The 18,610-nt window shown below is 52.2% G+C and overlaps 12 protein-coding genes across 15 annotated transcripts; 6 read left to right on the forward strand and 6 right to left on the reverse strand.

Annotated features, from left to right (window-relative positions):
• The first annotated feature begins 7 nt into the window (after positions 1-7).
• Positions 8-687, forward strand: PPTG_04100 (hypothetical protein). Its single transcript, XM_008897924.1, has one exon. The coding sequence runs from the start codon at positions 167-169 to the stop codon at positions 536-538; it is 372 nt and encodes a 123-aa protein (XP_008896172.1). The 5' UTR covers positions 8-166; the 3' UTR covers positions 539-687.
• Positions 126-1,922, reverse strand: PPTG_04101 (hypothetical protein; the record flags this gene model as incomplete). The annotated part of the gene is made up of 3 exons (XM_008897925.1): positions 126-956; positions 1,040-1,095; positions 1,163-1,922. 3 exons carry the CDS (start codon positions 1,920-1,922, stop codon positions 678-680), a joined length of 1,095 nt encoding a protein of 364 aa, XP_008896173.1. The 3' UTR covers positions 126-677.
• On the forward strand, positions 1,861-3,100 carry PPTG_04102 (hypothetical protein). 4 transcript variants are annotated; one of them, XM_008897926.1, is made up of 4 exons: positions 1,861-2,339; positions 2,420-2,527; positions 2,590-2,698; positions 2,776-3,100. In XM_008897926.1, exons 1-4 carry the CDS (start codon positions 1,993-1,995, stop codon positions 2,869-2,871), a joined length of 660 nt encoding a protein of 219 aa, XP_008896174.1. In that variant the 5' UTR covers positions 1,861-1,992; the 3' UTR covers positions 2,872-3,100. The 4 variants fall into 4 exon arrangements, with proteins under 4 accessions (XP_008896174.1, XP_008896176.1, XP_008896177.1 ...); XM_008897928.1 differs by having other exon boundaries at positions 2,420-2,698; XM_008897929.1 differs by having other exon boundaries at positions 2,590-3,100.
• PPTG_04103 (hypothetical protein) lies at positions 2,639-5,142 on the reverse strand. Its single transcript, XM_008897930.1, has one exon. The coding sequence runs from the start codon at positions 5,070-5,072 to the stop codon at positions 2,928-2,930; it is 2,145 nt and encodes a 714-aa protein (XP_008896178.1). The 5' UTR covers positions 5,073-5,142; the 3' UTR covers positions 2,639-2,927.
• Positions 5,143-5,207: 65 nt separating this feature from the next.
• PPTG_21570 (hypothetical protein) lies at positions 5,208-5,895 on the forward strand (the record flags this gene model as incomplete). The annotated part of the gene is made up of 6 exons (XM_008898380.1): positions 5,208-5,423; positions 5,484-5,544; positions 5,616-5,628; positions 5,694-5,714; positions 5,774-5,801; positions 5,863-5,895. The coding sequence occupies 6 exons, from the start codon at positions 5,208-5,210 to the stop codon at positions 5,893-5,895; spliced, it is 372 nt and encodes a 123-aa protein (XP_008896628.1).
• Positions 5,896-5,950: 55 nt separating this feature from the next.
• PPTG_04104 (hypothetical protein) lies at positions 5,951-7,298 on the forward strand (the record flags this gene model as incomplete). The annotated part of the gene is made up of 11 exons (XM_008897931.1): positions 5,951-5,978; positions 6,040-6,060; positions 6,122-6,132; positions 6,205-6,230; positions 6,294-6,297; positions 6,362-6,383; positions 6,452-6,594; positions 6,650-6,694; positions 6,758-7,043; positions 7,104-7,215; positions 7,280-7,298. The coding sequence occupies 11 exons, from the start codon at positions 5,951-5,953 to the stop codon at positions 7,296-7,298; spliced, it is 717 nt and encodes a 238-aa protein (XP_008896179.1).
• Positions 7,299-7,433: 135 nt separating this feature from the next.
• PPTG_04105 (hypothetical protein) lies at positions 7,434-7,910 on the forward strand (the record flags this gene model as incomplete). Its single annotated transcript, XM_008897932.1, has 1 exon — positions 7,434-7,910. The coding sequence occupies one exon, from the start codon at positions 7,434-7,436 to the stop codon at positions 7,908-7,910; it is 477 nt and encodes a 158-aa protein (XP_008896180.1).
• A 460-nt stretch (positions 7,911-8,370) lies between these two features.
• On the reverse strand, positions 8,371-10,101 carry PPTG_04106 (hypothetical protein). The gene has a single exon (XM_008897933.1). It carries the CDS (start codon positions 9,921-9,923, stop codon positions 8,727-8,729), a length of 1,197 nt encoding a protein of 398 aa, XP_008896181.1. The 5' UTR covers positions 9,924-10,101; the 3' UTR covers positions 8,371-8,726.
• An 833-nt stretch (positions 10,102-10,934) lies between these two features.
• PPTG_04107 (hypothetical protein) lies at positions 10,935-12,203 on the reverse strand (the record flags this gene model as incomplete). The annotated part of the gene is made up of 1 exon (XM_008897934.1): positions 10,935-12,203. One exon carries the CDS (start codon positions 12,201-12,203, stop codon positions 10,935-10,937), a length of 1,269 nt encoding a protein of 422 aa, XP_008896182.1.
• Positions 12,204-12,477: 274 nt separating this feature from the next.
• PPTG_04108 (hypothetical protein) lies at positions 12,478-13,758 on the reverse strand (the record flags this gene model as incomplete). The annotated part of the gene is made up of 1 exon (XM_008897935.1): positions 12,478-13,758. The coding sequence occupies one exon, from the start codon at positions 13,756-13,758 to the stop codon at positions 12,478-12,480; it is 1,281 nt and encodes a 426-aa protein (XP_008896183.1).
• Positions 13,759-14,117: 359 nt separating this feature from the next.
• On the forward strand, positions 14,118-15,954 carry PPTG_04109 (hypothetical protein). Its single transcript, XM_008897936.1, has one exon. It carries the CDS (start codon positions 14,671-14,673, stop codon positions 15,871-15,873), a length of 1,203 nt encoding a protein of 400 aa, XP_008896184.1. The 5' UTR covers positions 14,118-14,670; the 3' UTR covers positions 15,874-15,954.
• PPTG_04110 (hypothetical protein) lies at positions 15,837-17,510 on the reverse strand. The gene has a single exon (XM_008897937.1). The coding sequence runs from the start codon at positions 17,247-17,249 to the stop codon at positions 16,068-16,070; it is 1,182 nt and encodes a 393-aa protein (XP_008896185.1). The 5' UTR covers positions 17,250-17,510; the 3' UTR covers positions 15,837-16,067.
• Positions 17,511-18,610: the final 1,100 nt, after the last annotated feature.

Consider the following 18,610-nt stretch of genomic DNA (forward strand, 5'->3'; position numbering starts at 1 on the left):
ATATCAGTGGATACTTGATTGGCCGAAATATTGACTGGATTCGTGTTTGCCACATCATTTTTTCCGAATCAGTTTGATTTGGCCCCCGATCTTTTGGCTCATTTGCAGATTCGCCTTGGACATCACTCTCCAGCCTTTCAAAGAACTCTAAATCTATCTCGCTACGATGTCGGACTCGCCTTGGAACGCCGCCCCCGTGCCTGGCCAGGAGCCACACCCGCCCAAGCCTGCCGCCAGCCACCCGCAGCACGCCAAGAAGGAGGAGCATGTCGTGTGGAACGCTGCGCCCAAGCCTAACGCTAGCACGAGCGAGAAGATCAAGGACAAGACGCGGCACGCGGTAGAGGACGCCAAGGACTTCACGGCCAAGGTGACGAGCACTGTGGAGGGATACAAGAACGACAGTGTGGCCAAGGTGAAGAAGATCAAGGAGGAGAGGAAGGTGGCCAAGGAGGAGAAGAAGAAGGAGAAGAAGCACGAGAAGAAGGCCGAGGAGTCTGCTGGCGCCTGCGGTATCTGCGGTTGCACTGTCATGTAAGAGCTGTCGGTCTCCAGCTATCCATTTTTACAGAGACCAGATGAGGTAGCAATAGCTGTAGGCTCGTGTAGAAAACTCCCTCCTTATGTGGGATGGCTCTCGACGTTTGTTGCCTTAAACATGCCGTGGTAGCGATTTGTCATTTAGCCTTTGTGTCTTGGTTCTTCTTCTCCAGCAGGATGGCATGCGAGTTGCCAGCCGCCAGCTTGAGGACAAGGCGAGTACTTCGAGGTAGCCACCCTGGATGCGGCGATGTAGGACCCCAACATTGGATAGATCCGTCTTGACACAGCACAAGCGTGAAGCGGTTGCCACACGCGACGTCTGTGACGTCCTGGGTATCTTCAGTTGTTTCTGATCTTGCTGATACGTTCACTACGCGAGGAAGCACTTGAGTCGCTACGGAAGCTTCGGGGCCCTGGCATCATAGGCACGACAGTATCAGCGTACTATGCTAAGTCACTGCGTAGTACTGCAGTATCAATTGCGTCAAGAACGCACCAGTTGGCTATCCTTTCCCCAGCCCCACGTGTACAGATCGCCAGATGCCGTCAGCGCTGCAATGAACGTCACCGTTCAAGTTAAACGGGAAGGTTAATGGCAGCAGAGAGATGAGGGTCTTACCTGCTGTGTGCCAATTGCCACACGCGACCTGCACGATATCGCTGTCGAGTCCTCGAAGAGCGTCGACAAGAACCGGTTGATGCTCATTCTGCGTGGAGCCGTGGCCGAGTTGATTGTACAGTCCCCAGCCGAAGGTGAAAACCTCGCCCGATGTCGAGATCAATGCACTGTGTGCCCAACCTGCAGCGACATGCTGGACGCGGACATCGGCAGGTAATGCAACGAGCATTGGAGTATGCTGCTGCTTCACCTCGAAGTCAATGCCCAACTGACCATACGTATTGCATCCCCAAGCCCAGACACGACCTCTTGAGTCCACTGCAAGCGAGTGCATTCCTCCGGCAGCCACTTCGACAATCTCCACATCCTCAATAGGGAACTTTACGAATGTTGGAACACGCACCACGTCTTCGATTGCAGCAGCTCCAACTTGACCAGATCTGTTCCAGCCCCACGCTATGACGCGACTTGAATCGGTCAGCGCCAACACATGATTCGAGCCACAACCCACAGTCTTACACCGCTCGGGCACATTCAGCTTCACCGGTACATTCAGCTTCACCGGTACATTCTTGTGCTCGTCAGGCCGCTCCCCGTAGAACGCTTTCCCCCATCCAACTACCTCCCCGCTGTCAGCTAATACACCGATCGTGAAGGTATCACCTCCATCCACAGCCACAAACTTCAGGTCCGTTGGAGAGACACACTCGCCGAAGAGCCCATTGCCATTAGCGGAGATCGAGACGCATCGACACTCCATTTCAGCCAATCGCCGCTATCATTCAACAATCTTGCCAAGTCCCAGCAAGAAGCAACCCAGCAGCACGAAAATGCAACACTGTCATGACGAGCATGCGGCAGCGGGCGGCCACGACCACGACCACAACCACGACCACAACCACGACCATGACGACGAGGTGGAGGATGCAAACGGAGACTCGCTCTACCCGTTCATCGACACCAGCAAGTTGAGGGTTCTCAACGCGCTGGATCCCCAGGCCGCCGCCCACCCGTTCAAGCCCTTCCACGAACGCCAAGATCGATCGCGTTTCCTGGCCAGCAACGAAGACGACCCGGAGGTGATCCTGTTCATCCCCTTCACGGAAGCCGTGAGCATCAAGTCCATCTGCATCTCGGGCAGTGCAGGCGACGGCACTCACCCCAAAGCAGTGAAACTGTACGTCATTCAAGCTGTTGAACAGATTGATGAGAGAGTTTTCTTTTTCACGTGTTTATCAATGTGGCGATGTTGTGCAGGTTCACGAACCGAGAAGATATCGACTTTTCCAACGCCAATGAGCTGCCAGCGCAACAGAAACTGGATCTGGTCGAGGATGACACGGCCAATATTGACTATCCGCTTCAGTACGTCAACCTATTGTCATGTAAGGATAGAGATTCAAACGTTTCTAAATGGTTTGCTGTAGGGTGCGCAAGTTCCAAGGTGTTAGCAATTTGACGCTTTTCATTGAGGACAGCTATGGAGGCGACGAAACGAAGATCTATTATATTGGCCTCAAGGGAGAAAACAAAAAGGTGCGATGCTTTCGAAGCACTGAAATGACTGATACGCATCAAACCTGAGATTAAATTGCTTGTTGCCTATTGCGCAGTGGCGCCATGGTGTTGTTGAGTGCGTGTATGAAGCACGTCCGCAGCCGTCTGATCACAAGGTTAGCGACACAATCGGGTCGACGTCGCTTATTTAGTTCCGAGAAGAAGAACGATCAAGCCAAGCGTGCGCGTTGCCCGGCTTATCGTCATCTCAAGAGTCAGGAGAGAGATTCAAGGCCTGCACACCCTGTTGTAGTTGCTGGAATTTTAAGAGGGCTTTCTCAGCCAGTGAGGCTTTTTGCTCTTCCTCTTTCCGTTTTTGTTCGAGTCCGTTAAGCATTTGGTACAAATCTCGAGCAAAGTCGTTTTGCGCATGCTCTCCTGTAATGTTTCCTTCGTGATCATCATGTCGCCCATGCTCCATGCGACTATTATCGACTGCACCGTCCGCATCGTGTTGCTCGCTCTCATTATCCATCAGGGTGTCGTGATTTTCGGACTCTTTTTCTTCCTCGTCCTCACCAAACTCCAGTTCGTTGAAACTCCGACATTTGGCGAGCGATGCAACTTTAATCGTATCAAAGGAATGGGAACTTGCCTCCTTATTTTGCTGGTGCTCTTCTTCAAAGCTGTCTGCACGAACTTTTCTGGAACCAGCTAACTCAGAATCAGATACTCTTGCCACGCTATTTTCGAAGTGAATAGTGCTCGTACTGAAGTCCATCGATTGCGGAATTGTCGACATTGGGTGTTCGTTTGGTAATGAAGACATGTCGGACACACTGTCGATAAAGGTCTCCCAGTCGAACGGCTCGTTTGGTGCATCGATATCCGCGTCATCTTGTTGGGATTCTGCTTCAAGCTCTTTGGACGACTTACTGAGGTCTCTGGACACTGCATCAAGCTCCCTGGAGTATCCTTGCTTGCTAGAACTAGAGTAGCTTTGACGGGACGCATGACCTTGGTCGTTTTTCGCAGAGAAATTGGTGTTCGCAGCTCCTACCTCCTTCGAGAGGTTAAAATGACCTCGCCCTGCAGAAGACGACGACCCAAATGATCCGTGTGACACCGACAATTGACTTCTTGACAAAGAGGACCCCACTTCGTCGCTTTCAAATTGGCGATCATCGTCAAAGATGCCGTCACTCCATTGTGCATCGTCGCCTGAAAGAGGAATGCTTCCCAAACCACTCGTTTGACCTGAACGGGGATGTCTCGAGCTCTCACTCGTAGTTGATTGCTGTACACCAAATGTCTGCGCTAGCGCTTCATCTCGTTTTTTCAACTCCTGTCTAACGCGGTCAACCTCTTGACGCAACTTCTGCTCTCTAGCCGCATTATCCTTCTGCAGTCTGTCTATCCTGACTGCATATTGCGAGCGGATATCATTAATGTCCTTCGACTGCAGCATATCAATCTCCGATCGCAACGCCTCCACCTCCGACTCCAGCGATCGGCATTTCTCCGTCAGGTCGTCAATTTGTTCTGCAAATAATTCTTTGGATTCCGTCGTCTCTTCCAGCAGCTCCGTTAGGCGATCACGGTCAAAACTCAAGCCTCTCACTTGCTCTTGCAAATTTGCGTTTTCCCCCTCCAATTGAGCATTGCGAGACAGGGACTCCCTAACGCGATTGCTTACAACACTCAGCGCCTCTTCCTTCGTCTTGTCATGCTGAGCAAGCACCAACTCCACTTCATACAACTTCCTCTCCAGGCTAGAATACAGTGCTGAGCGTTGTAGAATCTGCTTTTCCAACTGCTGAATATGCTTACGATCCGCCGCCGCTTTGCTGTCATGTTCACGCTGCGTCTTCTTGAGCAGGAAGTCCAGCTCTATCCGCAGCAGTTCCTGATTGCGCACTTCTTCCTGCAGAGATTCGATCTGCTTAGTTGCATCCTGCAGCTTTTCACCTCGGAAGGCAAGAATCGACGGGGCTAAGTCCATAGCGTGGTTTGTGTTCTTCTTGCAACAATTATGCCACACAAAGTGTGACGCACCCGCTGCCTTTTTCTTCAGGGACCCTCGGGAGTGCAGCAAGTCGTTGCGCTCCTTGACCACCTGCGCCGCATATCGTTCCAGAAATTGCTTTTTCTCCCTCTCGCCCGCCGCCTCGCGGGTCAGCAGTCGAACATGACTTTTGACCTGCTCCATGTCTTGCTCCAGACTCGAAGCGTACAACCGGAGGTGCGTCGCCAACATCTCCATCTCGGTAAAGCGCGGTAAAATGTGTAGTACATAGCCCAGAAGTCGCTGCGGATCGGAAGTAGGTGGCACCGGCGGCAGCTCAAGCGCCGTTAGCGTCTGCTCCACCTCATGCCACCCGTTCACCTCGTGCTCAGCGGCGACATCCGCCATGCGGCACCGATGCTTGTCAATTTATGCACGTTTTGTCAATAATATGCAGCTGCAATTCATTGCTGAATTGATGACCGAAGTTGAAGTGACATTCACTCTTTGGATTCCGCGCTCACCCGCATTCTCCGAGACGTTATGGACGACGACAGCCGCATGAGTGAGACGTCGAGCGTTCGCAACCGCGGGCAGCGGCGAGCAGCGTCACCACTGGGAGATTTGGACGCCGCGGTCTCGCTCTCTGCGTCGCACATCCGGCCGAAACTGCGTTGCAACGCGTGCTGGGAGCCGATCCTTCCCGACGCGCAGTCTGCCGAGACGTGCTACCGGACGAGCTGCGGGCATTTGTTCTGCGTGAGTTGGTGTGTCTGCGTGTTTTGAATAGTTGGAGCAAGGCCTTACACTGCGGTGCAGGAAAAATGCGCATATAAGCATTTCGGCCAGGGAAGGCTGCAGTGTCCTACATGCAGCGTCGGTAGGTGGAAATGATTCATTTCGGAATAGCCAAATGCACTAATAATCCACGTATTATCTTTGTGCTTACAGATCTTAACCAAGCGTACGTTTCTTGCGGGAGTTTGACCTTGTCGGCTGATATTGTATTGTCACTTCGAACTTGCGAAGGCGTGGCGGGATCTCGGAGACGTAAGCTTGTAAAATGGAGTCGTTGCTGCTATGCTTTATCGCACTGACAGGTTTTGAAGCACAATACATGGCGTAGCGGATTCCAAAGTATGTTAAGGTCTTTTTATATCGGCGAAGCTGTGACTAATTCGTTGCTGGTTCTCATTAGAGGACTGAGGTGCTGCATTACCGAGCTTGTTAAGCGTAAAGGTGGGGTTCTGATCTTATTGAGGATCGAGTAGGCGATATGGGAAGAGATGATGGCGGATCCATCATCCTGCTTCGGTACGGTCTGGTTTTGTGAAGACACGGACTCCTCTTCATTATTGGTGTTAATTGTGCTCAGAACACTTTCAGCAAGCCCTAGGTACGGCAAACGCCATTGAACTGTGTTGTTTTAATTTATTGCTGATCAACATTGTTGGTAGATTTTATCCTGGTACGTATTTTTCAGCAATAGCATAGAGATACGATCTCGAACTGAAAACGCTGACAGTTTGTTTACCTACAGTTTCAACTGGCCCAAGATTCGTTCAGGTAGCTATAAAGATTCTGTGCTGAGTTGTTTTGCCGTGATTATAATGATGTTGTATTGTGCAGGCAGGTGAGAATCGTGTGGAGTTTTTCAACCAAACTTCTCTGTGACTCTTATCCATGACATGTTTTAGGAAGAGATCAGGCGCCAACAAGGTTTGTCGATACCTTAAAAGGTGTCTGAAAGCGTGGTGCCTAAGTCGGAACAATACGATGTCGCAAAGCGGAGGAGCAGAAGGCTTTCCAAATTCAGCATGGAGAGAAGTATATCCAGCTGAAAAACTACACGGATCAGCTAGAAGCAGAACTACGCGAAACAAAATCAAAAATGCAAGCACTCACAGCGTCTAATGATGAGCTTCGGGAGGTGAGAGATTGCTTACATTGGCACTCATGTGAGATTGCTTACTACGTAAATCCAGGCATACAAGGAGAAATCGCGAAAATGCCGCAACTGGGAAAAAATGGTTAACGCTAGGAGAGTAATTGGATCACATTGGCTGAGAGGCACTAACAGTGCTTATCGTTAGTGCAAGACTCTGAAAGCGCAGCAGAGCACTAGGCAATTCCCGTCACCGACACGCTCCACGATGGGAGGAGGACTAAGCGTGCAACAACAGGATGGTGGGGCCCTCGTCACGCAAGCCAACCAGTTTAGCCGTCCTTCAATGAGATCCATGGGGAGGCCCTATGCGGTTGATGCTTCCTCTTCGTCGATGCGGAACTCGATGGCGAACATGGGAGGACAGGAAACCCCGCGCACAATTCAGAGACCGAATGTTGGCATGTTCGATCGTTTTGCGAGACCTCCGATTGGTAAGCAGTGTGCTATTTTGCAGCATCATCCCCCCAGATATTAACATGGCGCGATCACAGGGGGGACTTCACGTCCATCAGTGCAGCCACTAGGTGGATCCAGAACTCGGCTTGTGAGACCGAAAACACCGGTGTTACAAGCCTCTCAACGAATTGGTTTCCTCTCCAAGAGGTAGATATTATACTACTGATTGCTTGGACACAGCAGCTAATGATTGAATTGTCTCCCATAACAGGCCGACTTTCCGCATGTGAGCGGGGTTCGCCGTCTTAGCGGAGCACACTTAGCGTTTTCAATCATTTCTTGCGTTTTATTAAATCGGGCCAACAAGACTATTTTCGATGCATTACGAGACTCACAGTTTGCGATAAGTATTGAGAACATTACCGATGGCGAAGCCAATCTTCTCCCCTGGCAGTGCAATTCAAAGAGCGAAGCCACTGTTCGAGCTGTCTGATGCTGGAGGTGAGACTCATTGCGGTAAACGTGCGAAGAAATCCACAAAAGTAGCGCTTCCTGCTCGGGCCGAACAAGTCATCCCATTCAACTCCGAAACGATACTCGAGGCCATAAATTGCTCGCCTGGAATTTCTCTCGGTTCTAGTGGAAGCCAGGGTGACCTAGCACATTTGGATTTGGAACTAGCCGACGCCAAAGATCTTTTTGCTGAGTCTATTACACGTACAATTGATGGTGAACTTCCTGAGCAAGGCACTGAACGACTTTCACGACGCGATGGCGATGATACAACCAATGCTGGCACCGACCCTATGTTATCAGCGATGCCTAGTCGGTCGTTGGTCTCCCTGGCACCTTTGAAAGCTCCACTACAAAAATTCAAAGTAAGTAAAAAGCAGGGAGAGTGAATCCGTTAACCTGATGACAAAACTTGTTCATACAGGGGCCAAATCGATCTTCAATGGCGCATTCAGCTCCTCGTGTTGCGCAAAGATACCAGTATGTTCTAATATCGATACTTCAGTTTCCAAGATCCTTACGTCTTTGCCTTACTAGACTTCGTCATCCAGACGACCTGATCGCAGAAGCTAGCGAACGGAGGCGGATTGTCGATGAGGTGCCGTTTATTAGGCAAGTTTTTGGATAACAGGACCCTGATGCACACTTAAATGCAGCTCCTACAGCTTGAAAGTCAACGGCGGCGTAAAGTGGAAGAGTTAGCTAGAATTTACAAGCGCGAAAAAGATGCAGAAGGGCGACGAGGTAAGTCTTGAATGCTTCAGACTGATCTTTGAAGACTAAGAGCTTATCGCTGAGTTGTGTGTGCTAGTTCAAGATCAAAAGTCATCCGAACTCATGAATCTACCAAGCTACTCAAGCAGCTTGAAATGAAACACCTCTTGACCATCAATGAAAAAGAGAATAATCGTACTACTCATATTTAGCTAAAGTCTCGATGGAGACGCAATAAAACACACCACGAAGACGACACTACAAGGCGATAGCGTCTACCGACAGGATACACAACTGCTTCGATCGCAGCCATTTTGGCCGTCCGGTTGGTAATCTCTCTCGGAATAAAAAGTGAGGTAAGTAGCCGTGAGGCCAAGTAGCCTGTTCCAACTTGAGCAGCAGTCAATAATGCTTCACAGAGGATAGAACGCATGGGTCTGTGCCAGAAGCAAGGGGGAAATCACCAGCAGAGCGGCAAGTCGTCCACAGGTTTATACCACAAGCTTCTTGACCACGTGCATGAGAGCGCTGATCCGCTTCTGAACGGAAGCCGCTCTAGCCACCAGACGTCGAAGTGCTTGCGTGAAGTCAGCATTCTGGTGTTTGCCAACATTCGCCAAAATCAACGTCGTTCCGTTTGTGCGGATCTGCTGTGTAGTGGTAGTGAGCAGCTCCATTTCCTCTAGAACACGCACGGCCAACGTCGAGAACGACGGGGTCTTCATGTAGTTCTCAATCCCATCCACCAAAACTTCGATCTCTGCCAGCTGCGAGGCCAGCGCTGTGTACTCTGGATCCGTCACGCGCTTTACAGGCTGCGCTCTCACCAGCGATGTCTCCGCGCCTCCATCAACTGTTCCATTCGTCAACGCCAACCTACCCATCCGTCCGTTCAAAACATCGTTGTCCACGGACGATCCTCTTCTGAAATGGAATCTGACTCCGTTATCCTTTATCGGTTCAGCTGGCACCTCCGGACACGACACTTGAGATCTAAACACCCTCGTGGCTCGTTCCTTCTCCATAATCTCCTTCATTTTGGTTTCCTGTGGAGTCGTCCTGTTATCTGACATCCTCGCGTGCTCAGTCTTCCTCAGTGACTCGGCAGGATACGTCCTTCTACCAGAATACAACATCGACACATCCTGCCCTTCGTTCACGGCGGCAAGTCCCGGCCCGCTGTCTCGTCTCGCCAAGAAACTCTTAGAAATTCGAGCTTCCAGTCGGTCGGTGCAGGAGGACCCCCCTGAGCGCGAAGAAAGCGGAGTATCAAACGTATCTGTCAGCCTCTCAGTGCTGACTGCCGACGCGTCCTCATTCAATACCGAGCGCAAGTCGTACATGGAGTCGCCTAAGGTTCGCTCAACTACTCTCGAAGACGAACGTCGCCGCGGCGGTAACGAAGCAGCAGCTCGATTCTGCGCACGCTGCTGCTGCAATGACTGCAGCATCCGTTGGGACACTGTCCGAGGAGCAGGCGGAAGTGGAGGAGGAGAGAGTCGTGCACGAGGCGGTTCATGGCGCAGTCTTGCCTCGATCTCTGCGTCGATATCCCTTTCAACAACATCAAAGTCTGAAGAGAAGTCATCGTCGTCATAGTCGTAGGAGGCCAGTGGCCCCGCCGAGATAGGCTCGCGGAAATGCGAGTGCGGATAGTAGACGTCGTACCCACGCAAGTACGAGCTCATAGTACTTGACGCGATTCGTGTTATCAGTTCGGAGCGTTTTTCGGTTGTGTTGCCGTAAAAGAAATTGGCAATTGACTGGCGCGATCGTCAGGTGGGACCCATGCATGGGTTTTGACCAATAGGAGAGCAAGAGTTTGGATTTCCGCCTGTCTCCGATCAGACTGCAAAAGACTGGGCGCAAATTGCACACCGAAGTCTATGAACGTCCGATTGCATCTGGCGGGCACATGACCAGCAAAACGCTGGTCACTGCGAGATGGCCCTGCGGCAGCGACGCTGTTCGATGCACTCTACAAAAGCAAGAGACTGGAGATGATTGCCGTGAAGGAAGACGTCCAGCAAAACTTCGGACGGCGCTGCAAAGCCTCGCATCCGTCCGTCCACCACCGGCTTTAATGGCTCGACGTAGCCATGCAATTCTCCTGGCGTACTCGCGCCGCGATCACCTTTGATGGGCTCGGTCGCACCCATTCCGCCACTGGTTGTGCTCTCGCTGGATGGCTGCGAGTGAGAAAGCTTTGCAAGTTGCTACGTCGAAACTAGAGGTGTTGCATGGGCCACGGTGATGTCCAACCCGACAGGCGGGCTCAACACTGCGCGTCCAGACGACACTCGAAGAAATCTGACTACATGTAGAAGCCAGTGACTACACCTACATGTTATCCGGCCAGCGTAACACTACAGTGTAGTGAATACCGACTCTGGCCACGTGGGAAGTCGCTTGCCTTCCGCACTGAACTGCAAACACAGCGCTACGCTAATGTCAGCAACGTCCTTCCCATTTCATTCGCGTGCGTGTAGGAGACGAAAGCTCGTGTGCAGTTGAGAGATCGCTTACCAGGGTGAGTGAGTCCCACCAGTAGGAGCCGCTACGTTGACCGATGTAACGGTTAGGCAACTTCAACTTTAAGACCATCACTCTCGATCAAATCACTTCAAGAATTGCATGTCTAACCTGGAACAGTTTATTTTTCACTTTAGGGTTCTCAAGCATAATGATACGGTGCTGTATTACGGCTCAGGCTCCGGGTCACTAGCACGAAGAACTGGAGCCAAGTGCTTTGCCGCGAACTCGCACGCGTTACGAATGCCCTTTACAGCCGCAGGGCTGACCGCAGTCGGGAGCATCACTGGGTCGTGCACCATGTTCTTCAAGATATCCACCTCCATGTTCGCCACGCCTTCAGCATCTGCCTTGGCCTTAAAACGAAGGCCCTGCTCGTAGAACCGCTCCATGTCACCCCACTGCAGGAAAATAGGAGGCAAATCACGCAGACTATGGTTGATCGGAGACACCAGACGACGCTCATCCGGGTCCGTCACGCTGCGCAAGTACGTTGCCAGGCAGCTATCGGCGAAGTTGGCGGACAGGATGCAGTACGGCGTCTTCTCGTCATTGCCCGTCTCGCTGAAATCTACCACCGGTGAGTAGCATAGCGCTGCAACAGGCTGCAGCTCTGGACTCTCTTTGCGGAGACGCATACAGTTTGTCATTGACATCTCGGCACCAGCACTGTCACCGCTGAACACGACATGGTTGGGCAGGATATTTTCATGCTTCAGCACGTACTTATACATGTCAAAGCAGTCGTTTAGAGACGTCGGGTACAGGAACTCCGGGGCCATGCGGTAGTTGGCCAGCAGAACATCGACCGACACGTCGAGCTCGTATTTCTCCTTGAGGGTCTCCTTAAGCTTCGTGTGTTCCAGGTTCGCCAGCTCCACGTCCTGGAGCGGGTCCGAGATGCAGTAGCCTCCTCCGTGGTAGTGGATCACAACTACGCGGTGTTCCTTCTTCTCCGGGTCGCGGAGCCACATATGTTCCATCCCATTGGCCACCAGTTTCTCGGGGATCGTGTTATGCTTACGGCAACAGGACTTCAAGATGGCCTTGCCGTGGAGCTGGAATGGGCCGCGAAGACGCTGAGCGTTCACGTCTGCGATAATGTGTCCGTAGTCAAGGAACATGAAGCGCATCATAGAAATGGTGAGCTCGTAGGCGAGGGTCCATTCGGGGAACGTTGGCTTGAATCTGCGGACAGCAGCTTCGAACAGCAGCGTGGCGAGCTTGAACTGGAGCTTGAGAGCAATGTAAGGGACCAATACGAACGAAGTGGCAAGTGGCCATGCAGCATAGCAGAACGCGGCGAACAGCGCTAGGTATCCGATAGCAATCGAGAAGAAGAGGATTGCCGTTCCATATTGAAGCACGTCCAAGTACGCCATCAGGGCGCCGATGAGAGCAGCGTGAACGCCGAGATGAACCACACCACCACTCATGGCTTTGGTAGTCGCGGATCCAGCAAATAGCGAAATGATTGGGGAAGATTGATGCCCTCGCCAAGCGACTGCCAGGTCAGGATGGCGGTCCCTATCGACGGGAACTGTTTCCAAGCGTAGAGAAGTGCCCGAGCTTACACAGCTGGCGAGATTCGCATGAGCTCTGTAACTTTCGCCAGTTGAATACCTTGACGTGAAATGGGTCACAGGATCGGTTGGTCTACATTAAAGATTCTGGACTGGGATCTACTGCATTGGTTTACCTAGCAACCACCTAGCATTCCGGCTCGGGTTCAGCACCCAGGACTTCAGCTACAAGCTTAGCAGCGAACTCACAGCCGTGACGAATTCCCTCTCTCGCGGCAGGACTTACATCAGTCGGTAGCATGACAACATCGTGGGGCATGTTCACCAAAAAATCTACCTCCCAGTTGGTGACGCCTTGTTCCTTAGCCTTCGCGATGATCCGTTTGCCTTGTTCGTAGAAGCGCTCCAGCGTTCCGTATTGCACGAACATAGGCGGCAGATTACGGAGGTCACGGTTGATAGGAGACGCCTTCAAGCGTTCCTCGGGGTCCGTCACCTTGGCCAGGTATGTCTGGTGCACGTTGTCCACGAACTTGGCTGGCATGATGCAGAACGGGGTCTTCTCGTCGCCTCCCTTCTCCTCAAAATCGACACTAGGAGAGTACAATAGACATCCAAGCGGCAGCTGTGCGGAGTTGTTCGAGTCGCGCATCCGGATACAGTTAAAGAGTGACATCTTGGCGCCAGCGCTGTCTCCACTTAAGAGCACGCGATTCGGAGTGATGTTTTCGTGTTTTAAGACGTACTGGTGCATCGTGAGGCAGTCGTCGTCTGGTGTCGGGTACGGGTTCTCCGGGCTCTTGCGGTAGTTAGCTAATAGCACGTCCACGGACACGTCAAGCTGGTATTTCTCCTTTAGAATCTGCTTGAGCATTGTGTGCGTCTGGTTCGCTAGTTCCACATCTTGCAATGGATGTGACATCGCGAAGCCTCCGCCGTGGAAGTGGATGACCACCACGCGCTGTAGCTTCTTATCAGCGTCGCGGAGCCACACATGGTCTAGACCGTTAGCCTCCAGCTTCTCCGGAACCGTGTTGTGCTGTCGGCAGTTGGATTTCAGGATCAGTCGGCCGTGCATGGCAAAAGGCTCACGCAATAGCGCCGCGTTCTCGAAGGCGATGACGTCCCCGAACTCCTCAAACATGTAGCGCATCATGTTTCCTGCGATCTCGAACGTGAGTGTCCATTGCGGGAAGAGCGGTTTGAAGCCGCGACGGACGTACGTTGCGATCGTCGAGCAGATGTTTAGCTGCAGTTTGCTGGCGACGATCGGAGCTTCCAGCGGCGAACGCACCAGCGTACGGCCGATAAAGCAGAAGCCAGCGAACAGCAGCGCGTAGCTGAGAACAAACAGGCCGACCGCAGTGGCGATCACGATGTTAAGCCCGACCTGCATGAGGTTGCAGTAGGCGAGAAGTGCACCGAAAATGCCACAGTAAATGCCAAGCGTGACTAGCGAACCGCTCATGATGATCCAGCGTCACCAGCGCGGAGAGAATCGAGGAGTGGAAGTGCTCCATCCACGATGAAGCAACCAGCTCTGTACGGTTCTGAATGCTGACGTGGAAGAGGTCTATCAGCTCCCTTCAACAGTTTGCGCGGTCATCCCACGGCGACATCCATTGACCGCCGAGAAGGTCTCCGTTACGCAAGTTGCATGGATCCCCAGCTTGCTTTCAGCCACCTTTTCACAAAACACCATCCTCTTCTTCACACTTGCGGTCCGCAAGTTGCGGAGCATGCAGCCACACGCCGCTCAGTTTCCAAGCGGCAGTTTAGGATGTTTCGGAATGCAGCGCCGCCTCCATTACCTCCACTTTACATGATCAAGTCACCGGACGATGACAGCAGTAATGATACGCGGAGGTGCGGTGGAAGATAAATCCGCATTGGTACCACCGCAGTCGCGAGACGTGCACCTATGCGATCTCAACTTCGTTCGTGAGGCGTCAGTGATGGCGAGAAGCAGTGGTGTGGGGCTCGGAATATATTTCCACGGTCTGGGTGAGGTTTTTGCCAAAGATCCAGATGATCTCACTCGCTTATGCCAAGTCAAGACGACAGCAGGCTCTGATACACACTACTGTCTTGTCCTATTAGTCCGAGCTGCAGTCACCATTGCTGGAGCTGCTTGCATTTCTGTTTTCCGCTACTTGCCGGCCTACGCAGTAATAGGTGTCGTCTCCGGTAGAGTCCCGGGCACCACGGTCCGTGCCTACGGTCGATCCCTACTGTATGACCACGACGTGGATCGCAAGATGTCAGGAGCTTCTCGTCTGAAAGTCCTACGAAGGTTACTATCGTCCGTCGCACAGCTTGCCATGCCGCACCAGCACTTGCGCCACTTTGAATTCCACCGAGCGAGCAGCACCCCGCAATAATGGAATTTAAGAACTTCGTCTCCAGTACCAAGAAGGCTCCGTTTACGAGTCCGTACCCCCCGATCGTGCTAAGTGACAACGAGAAAAAGCAGCTCCGGCAGCTCGCCAAGAACCTCGTTGAAGTCAACGTGGACGGGTACGAGGAGTTCCTTTACGACAACAATGGGAAACTTCCTGAGTCCGAGTGGAAATTTTTCCGTCGTGACGAACAGGTTGAAACATACCTGCGTCGTCGAGAGGAGTACAATCTTCGAGGCTTCGGAGCAACCAAGAAGTTCCGTCGTACCTCAGATACAAGCAGCACCACAAGCTCCAGTAGCACTCGCAGTGAGGAACTATTGTCTCTAGATGTAGCCGACATTCGCTCCATCGGTTCGAGAGATGGCACTATCGAAGACGCCATCTACGGCGCTATGGGCCCCACAACGGAGACCATGCGATACAAGTCTGTGTATGTGCATGACGGTATCGAGGACTGCAACGTATTAGTGATCATCGACAACGTCACACGAGAAGAGCCGTTCACCTCGCTCTCGATCCGCTGGAGGGTGACTGAGAACCCGCCAGTCCTCCGAAATATTCTAAAAAGCTATGATCACATCTACCTGGAGGCAACAGGCTTCACGTATCTGAGCAATGGTGAGCGTGTTGCTTTCCATCTTCTCCACTCCGTCGACTTCCCGTCCGTCACCCCTCCACTTCCAGACTATTCACGCGGTCAAGTAGCTGCCATTGGATTCTGGAGACAAATGGCTCCGAATATCGTGGAGATCCATGGCCGCGGAGTGTTTGCACTCCCGTTCGAACGAGCCCGCGCAATCTTCGTGCCTGTAGTGACGACATCGATGTCCAAGTCGGTAATGCATATCTTCTACGCGTCACACATGAAGAAGCTCCGTTGGGCGTTAACGGAGCGAAAGACTCAAGCTCTGCCGTATTCTCGGTCATGTGTAGGTGGTGTGTGCAGCGTGTGCAGCAAGAAGCGAATAATTCACAAAAGCGACAGCTGTGAGTTATGCGGAGAGCTCGTGTGCTCAGTGTGCCGTGTCACTCATAAGATGGCCTCCGTGGAGCTCGACAACAAGATACACTGGACCAAGGTGAAAGTATGTCCTTACTGCATGGCCCGCGTCGTCAAGTCGGACACAACGGCGGTGGTTCGTGCTGAGATTGCAGCGGGTTGGTACGACCGGTTCCCATAGTCGCTGGATAAGTCTACATGTAGCTCATCTGTGCTTTTTTTTTCTCTTAACGATAATAGACAAACATTCCATTGAAATCCCTCGTTAATATCCACATCGCAGTCAGTAGAGCTGCTAATAAGTACTAGTAGTGGGTGGTGTGCTGCCCTTCGATCGGACAGACATTTCTCGAGAAGTGGTTCGTAACTAGTCGACTATTGCAACGTGCCGTATTGCCCAGCTCCAACCTCAGCTCGCACAGTAGCTGCTGCGGTCTTGTTGGTCACGGTCAACATACAGAATGGGCACAAACTCATCTTGGAGTGGTGCATTTTGTTGTCGAGTTCCACCGTCGGCATCTTGTGCGTGATTCGGCAGACCTTGCACACGTGCTCACCACACAGTTCACAACTTGATCCCTTGTTTAGTGTCCGCTTCTTCTTGCAGACACTGCACGGGTGGTTCGCGCTCCATTGCGGTCGGAACAACATTTGCATCCGCTGCTCACGAATGGCACAACGCAGTTTCTTCATCTGGGACGCATAGAAGACGTGGATCATCGACTTTGATAAGGACGTCGCAATAGCAGGGACGAAGAGGTTCCGAGCACGCTCGAACGGCAACGCGTACACCCCGTGACCGTGGATCTGCACGACGTCAGGCTCCACTTGTCTCCAGAATCCAATCGCAGCAACTTGACCGCGGAAATACTGCTGTAGCGGCGGCGTTGTGCCTTTGAAGTCAACCGAGTGCACCAAGTGATATCCCACGCGCTCACCGTTGCTGAGTTGCGTGAAGCCCGTCGCGTCCAGATACACGTGGTCGTAGCTCTTGATGACCTTGCGGACAATGGGCGAGTTTTCGGTGACCCCCCAGCGAATGCTGAGCGACGTGAACGGGTCCTCCTGCGTCACGTTGTCGATTATCGCTAGCACACAACCGTCCTCCATACCGTCTTCTAGATACTCCGAGTTGTAGCGCATCATCTCCGTGGTGGGACACATGGCGCCGTGCACGGCTTCCTCGATCGTGCCGCTCCGCTGGCCAATGGAGCGGATGTCCGCCACATTGAGCGACGAGAACTCCTCACCACGAGTGCTACTGAGACTCGTGGTGGTCCGGGTGACCGAAGATGCATGCAGCTTCTGCGGAGCACCGAAGCCGTTCAAATTGTATTTGTCGCGACGGCGTACGTACGTCTCGACCTGTTGGTCGCGCCGGAAGAACTTCCATTCGCGCTCCGGGAGGTGACCTTCGTTCACGTACAAAAACTCTTCGTAGCTGTCGACGTTCACCTCAATTAGGCTTTTAGCGAGCTGGCGCAACCGCTTTCGCTCGTTGGTAGTGAGCACCAGCGGTGCGTACGGACTCGTGTACGGAGCTTTAGTCGATCCCATAGCGTTCGTCGACGACTCCGTTGGTGATTGGAATTGGTCAGGGTCGGAAATGCTTCAAGGCGAGGCTATCCAAAGCTGTCACCTCCGTGAGGAGATAAGCAAAATGGTCAGACAAACCACCACCAAGTCGCTGAAAGCGATGCGGGCTGTAGGCATTTGTAGGGTGGACGGATTTCTACGACCTGACACGGACGCATAGACACTGCTACGCGCGACGGTTTTCAGAGTCAAGTTTTCCGCGGGTTGAGTCATGCGAAAAGTTGCAAGCGATGCTAATATTGCTGTAACGTAGCAGAGACTGGTGCCTGCACTCCAGTCAAAAAGTAGCTCGCGTGTTCAGCTCGTTGCAGCGTCGCGCGCGCGCGTAGCCAGCCGTCCGATTTCTTCTTCAGTTCTGCAGTCCCACGTGGGCTCTTCTTGCCGTTTCGCAGGGGACTTCGCACGTCAACGCTTGCTGCAATGACGGTCATTACGATCTTGAGCGCGATGTTGGACGGGAAGGAGTATTGCACCTACTAAAGGAGGTACACCACGTTCCCGCGCTCAGCACTACTTGCGTCGAGCTCGAATCACGAGGTAGGCAAACCAGCATGGAGCTTGCTGCTTCAACATCCATTGCAACAACTCAACAGTGACCTACATGTATTGCTCAGGCTTAGCAATAGATCGCCGTCGGGTTGTTGCCTCAACAGCGAGCTGAGGTTGTTCCCAATCGCGTTGCGATCGCATACCGGCTCCCTGCGTGCTGGCGCTCGCTCCAGCGGCTCTCGTGTATGAAGCCGCTTTTGACGTTTGGAGAGAACCCACCCCCTCGCTATAGAGCAACGCCAATGCTCTTTGCATGCACACTGCAACTTGTGCAAGTGCTGCAATGCAGTGTCATACATAGCCTTGTGGTGTCCCGGCGAGTCGTTTTCGGCGTTTGTGCTTTGGAGTGCACGTTTTATTTAGGGCGAAGTTGAAGTGATCTATGCGTATCTTTACGGCGGAAGTACAACTCTATGACAAACCTTTGAAAAACCATTTTCAGATACCCAAACCTCTCCAGAAATCATAGAGTGACATATGTAAAGTCTTCATAATTGATGAAATACAAATTTTAGTATTATGCTTTTTAATACTTAATAACGATGCCATCATTGCGAAGAGAAACGATGGTTTTCTCGACTAACTCGGAGATATGAGCTGGATATCTTTTACCAGCCGCACTACTTCCCCCAGTGCCACAACAAATGGAGCATGTCATTGCTCGTCAATTGGAGGTTTGCTCTCCACAATATACTAGTAACGTTAGTAAACGACAGAAGCGTAATGCTAAATCGATCCCGCCGGGATCTAGTGAAGAGCCGCACTCTTTGCAT

This window comes from Phytophthora parasitica, assembly GCF_000247585.1.
Source record: "Phytophthora parasitica INRA-310 unplaced genomic scaffold supercont2.6, whole genome shotgun sequence".
NCBI lineage: Eukaryota > Oomycota > Peronosporomycetes > Peronosporales > Peronosporaceae > Phytophthora > Phytophthora nicotianae.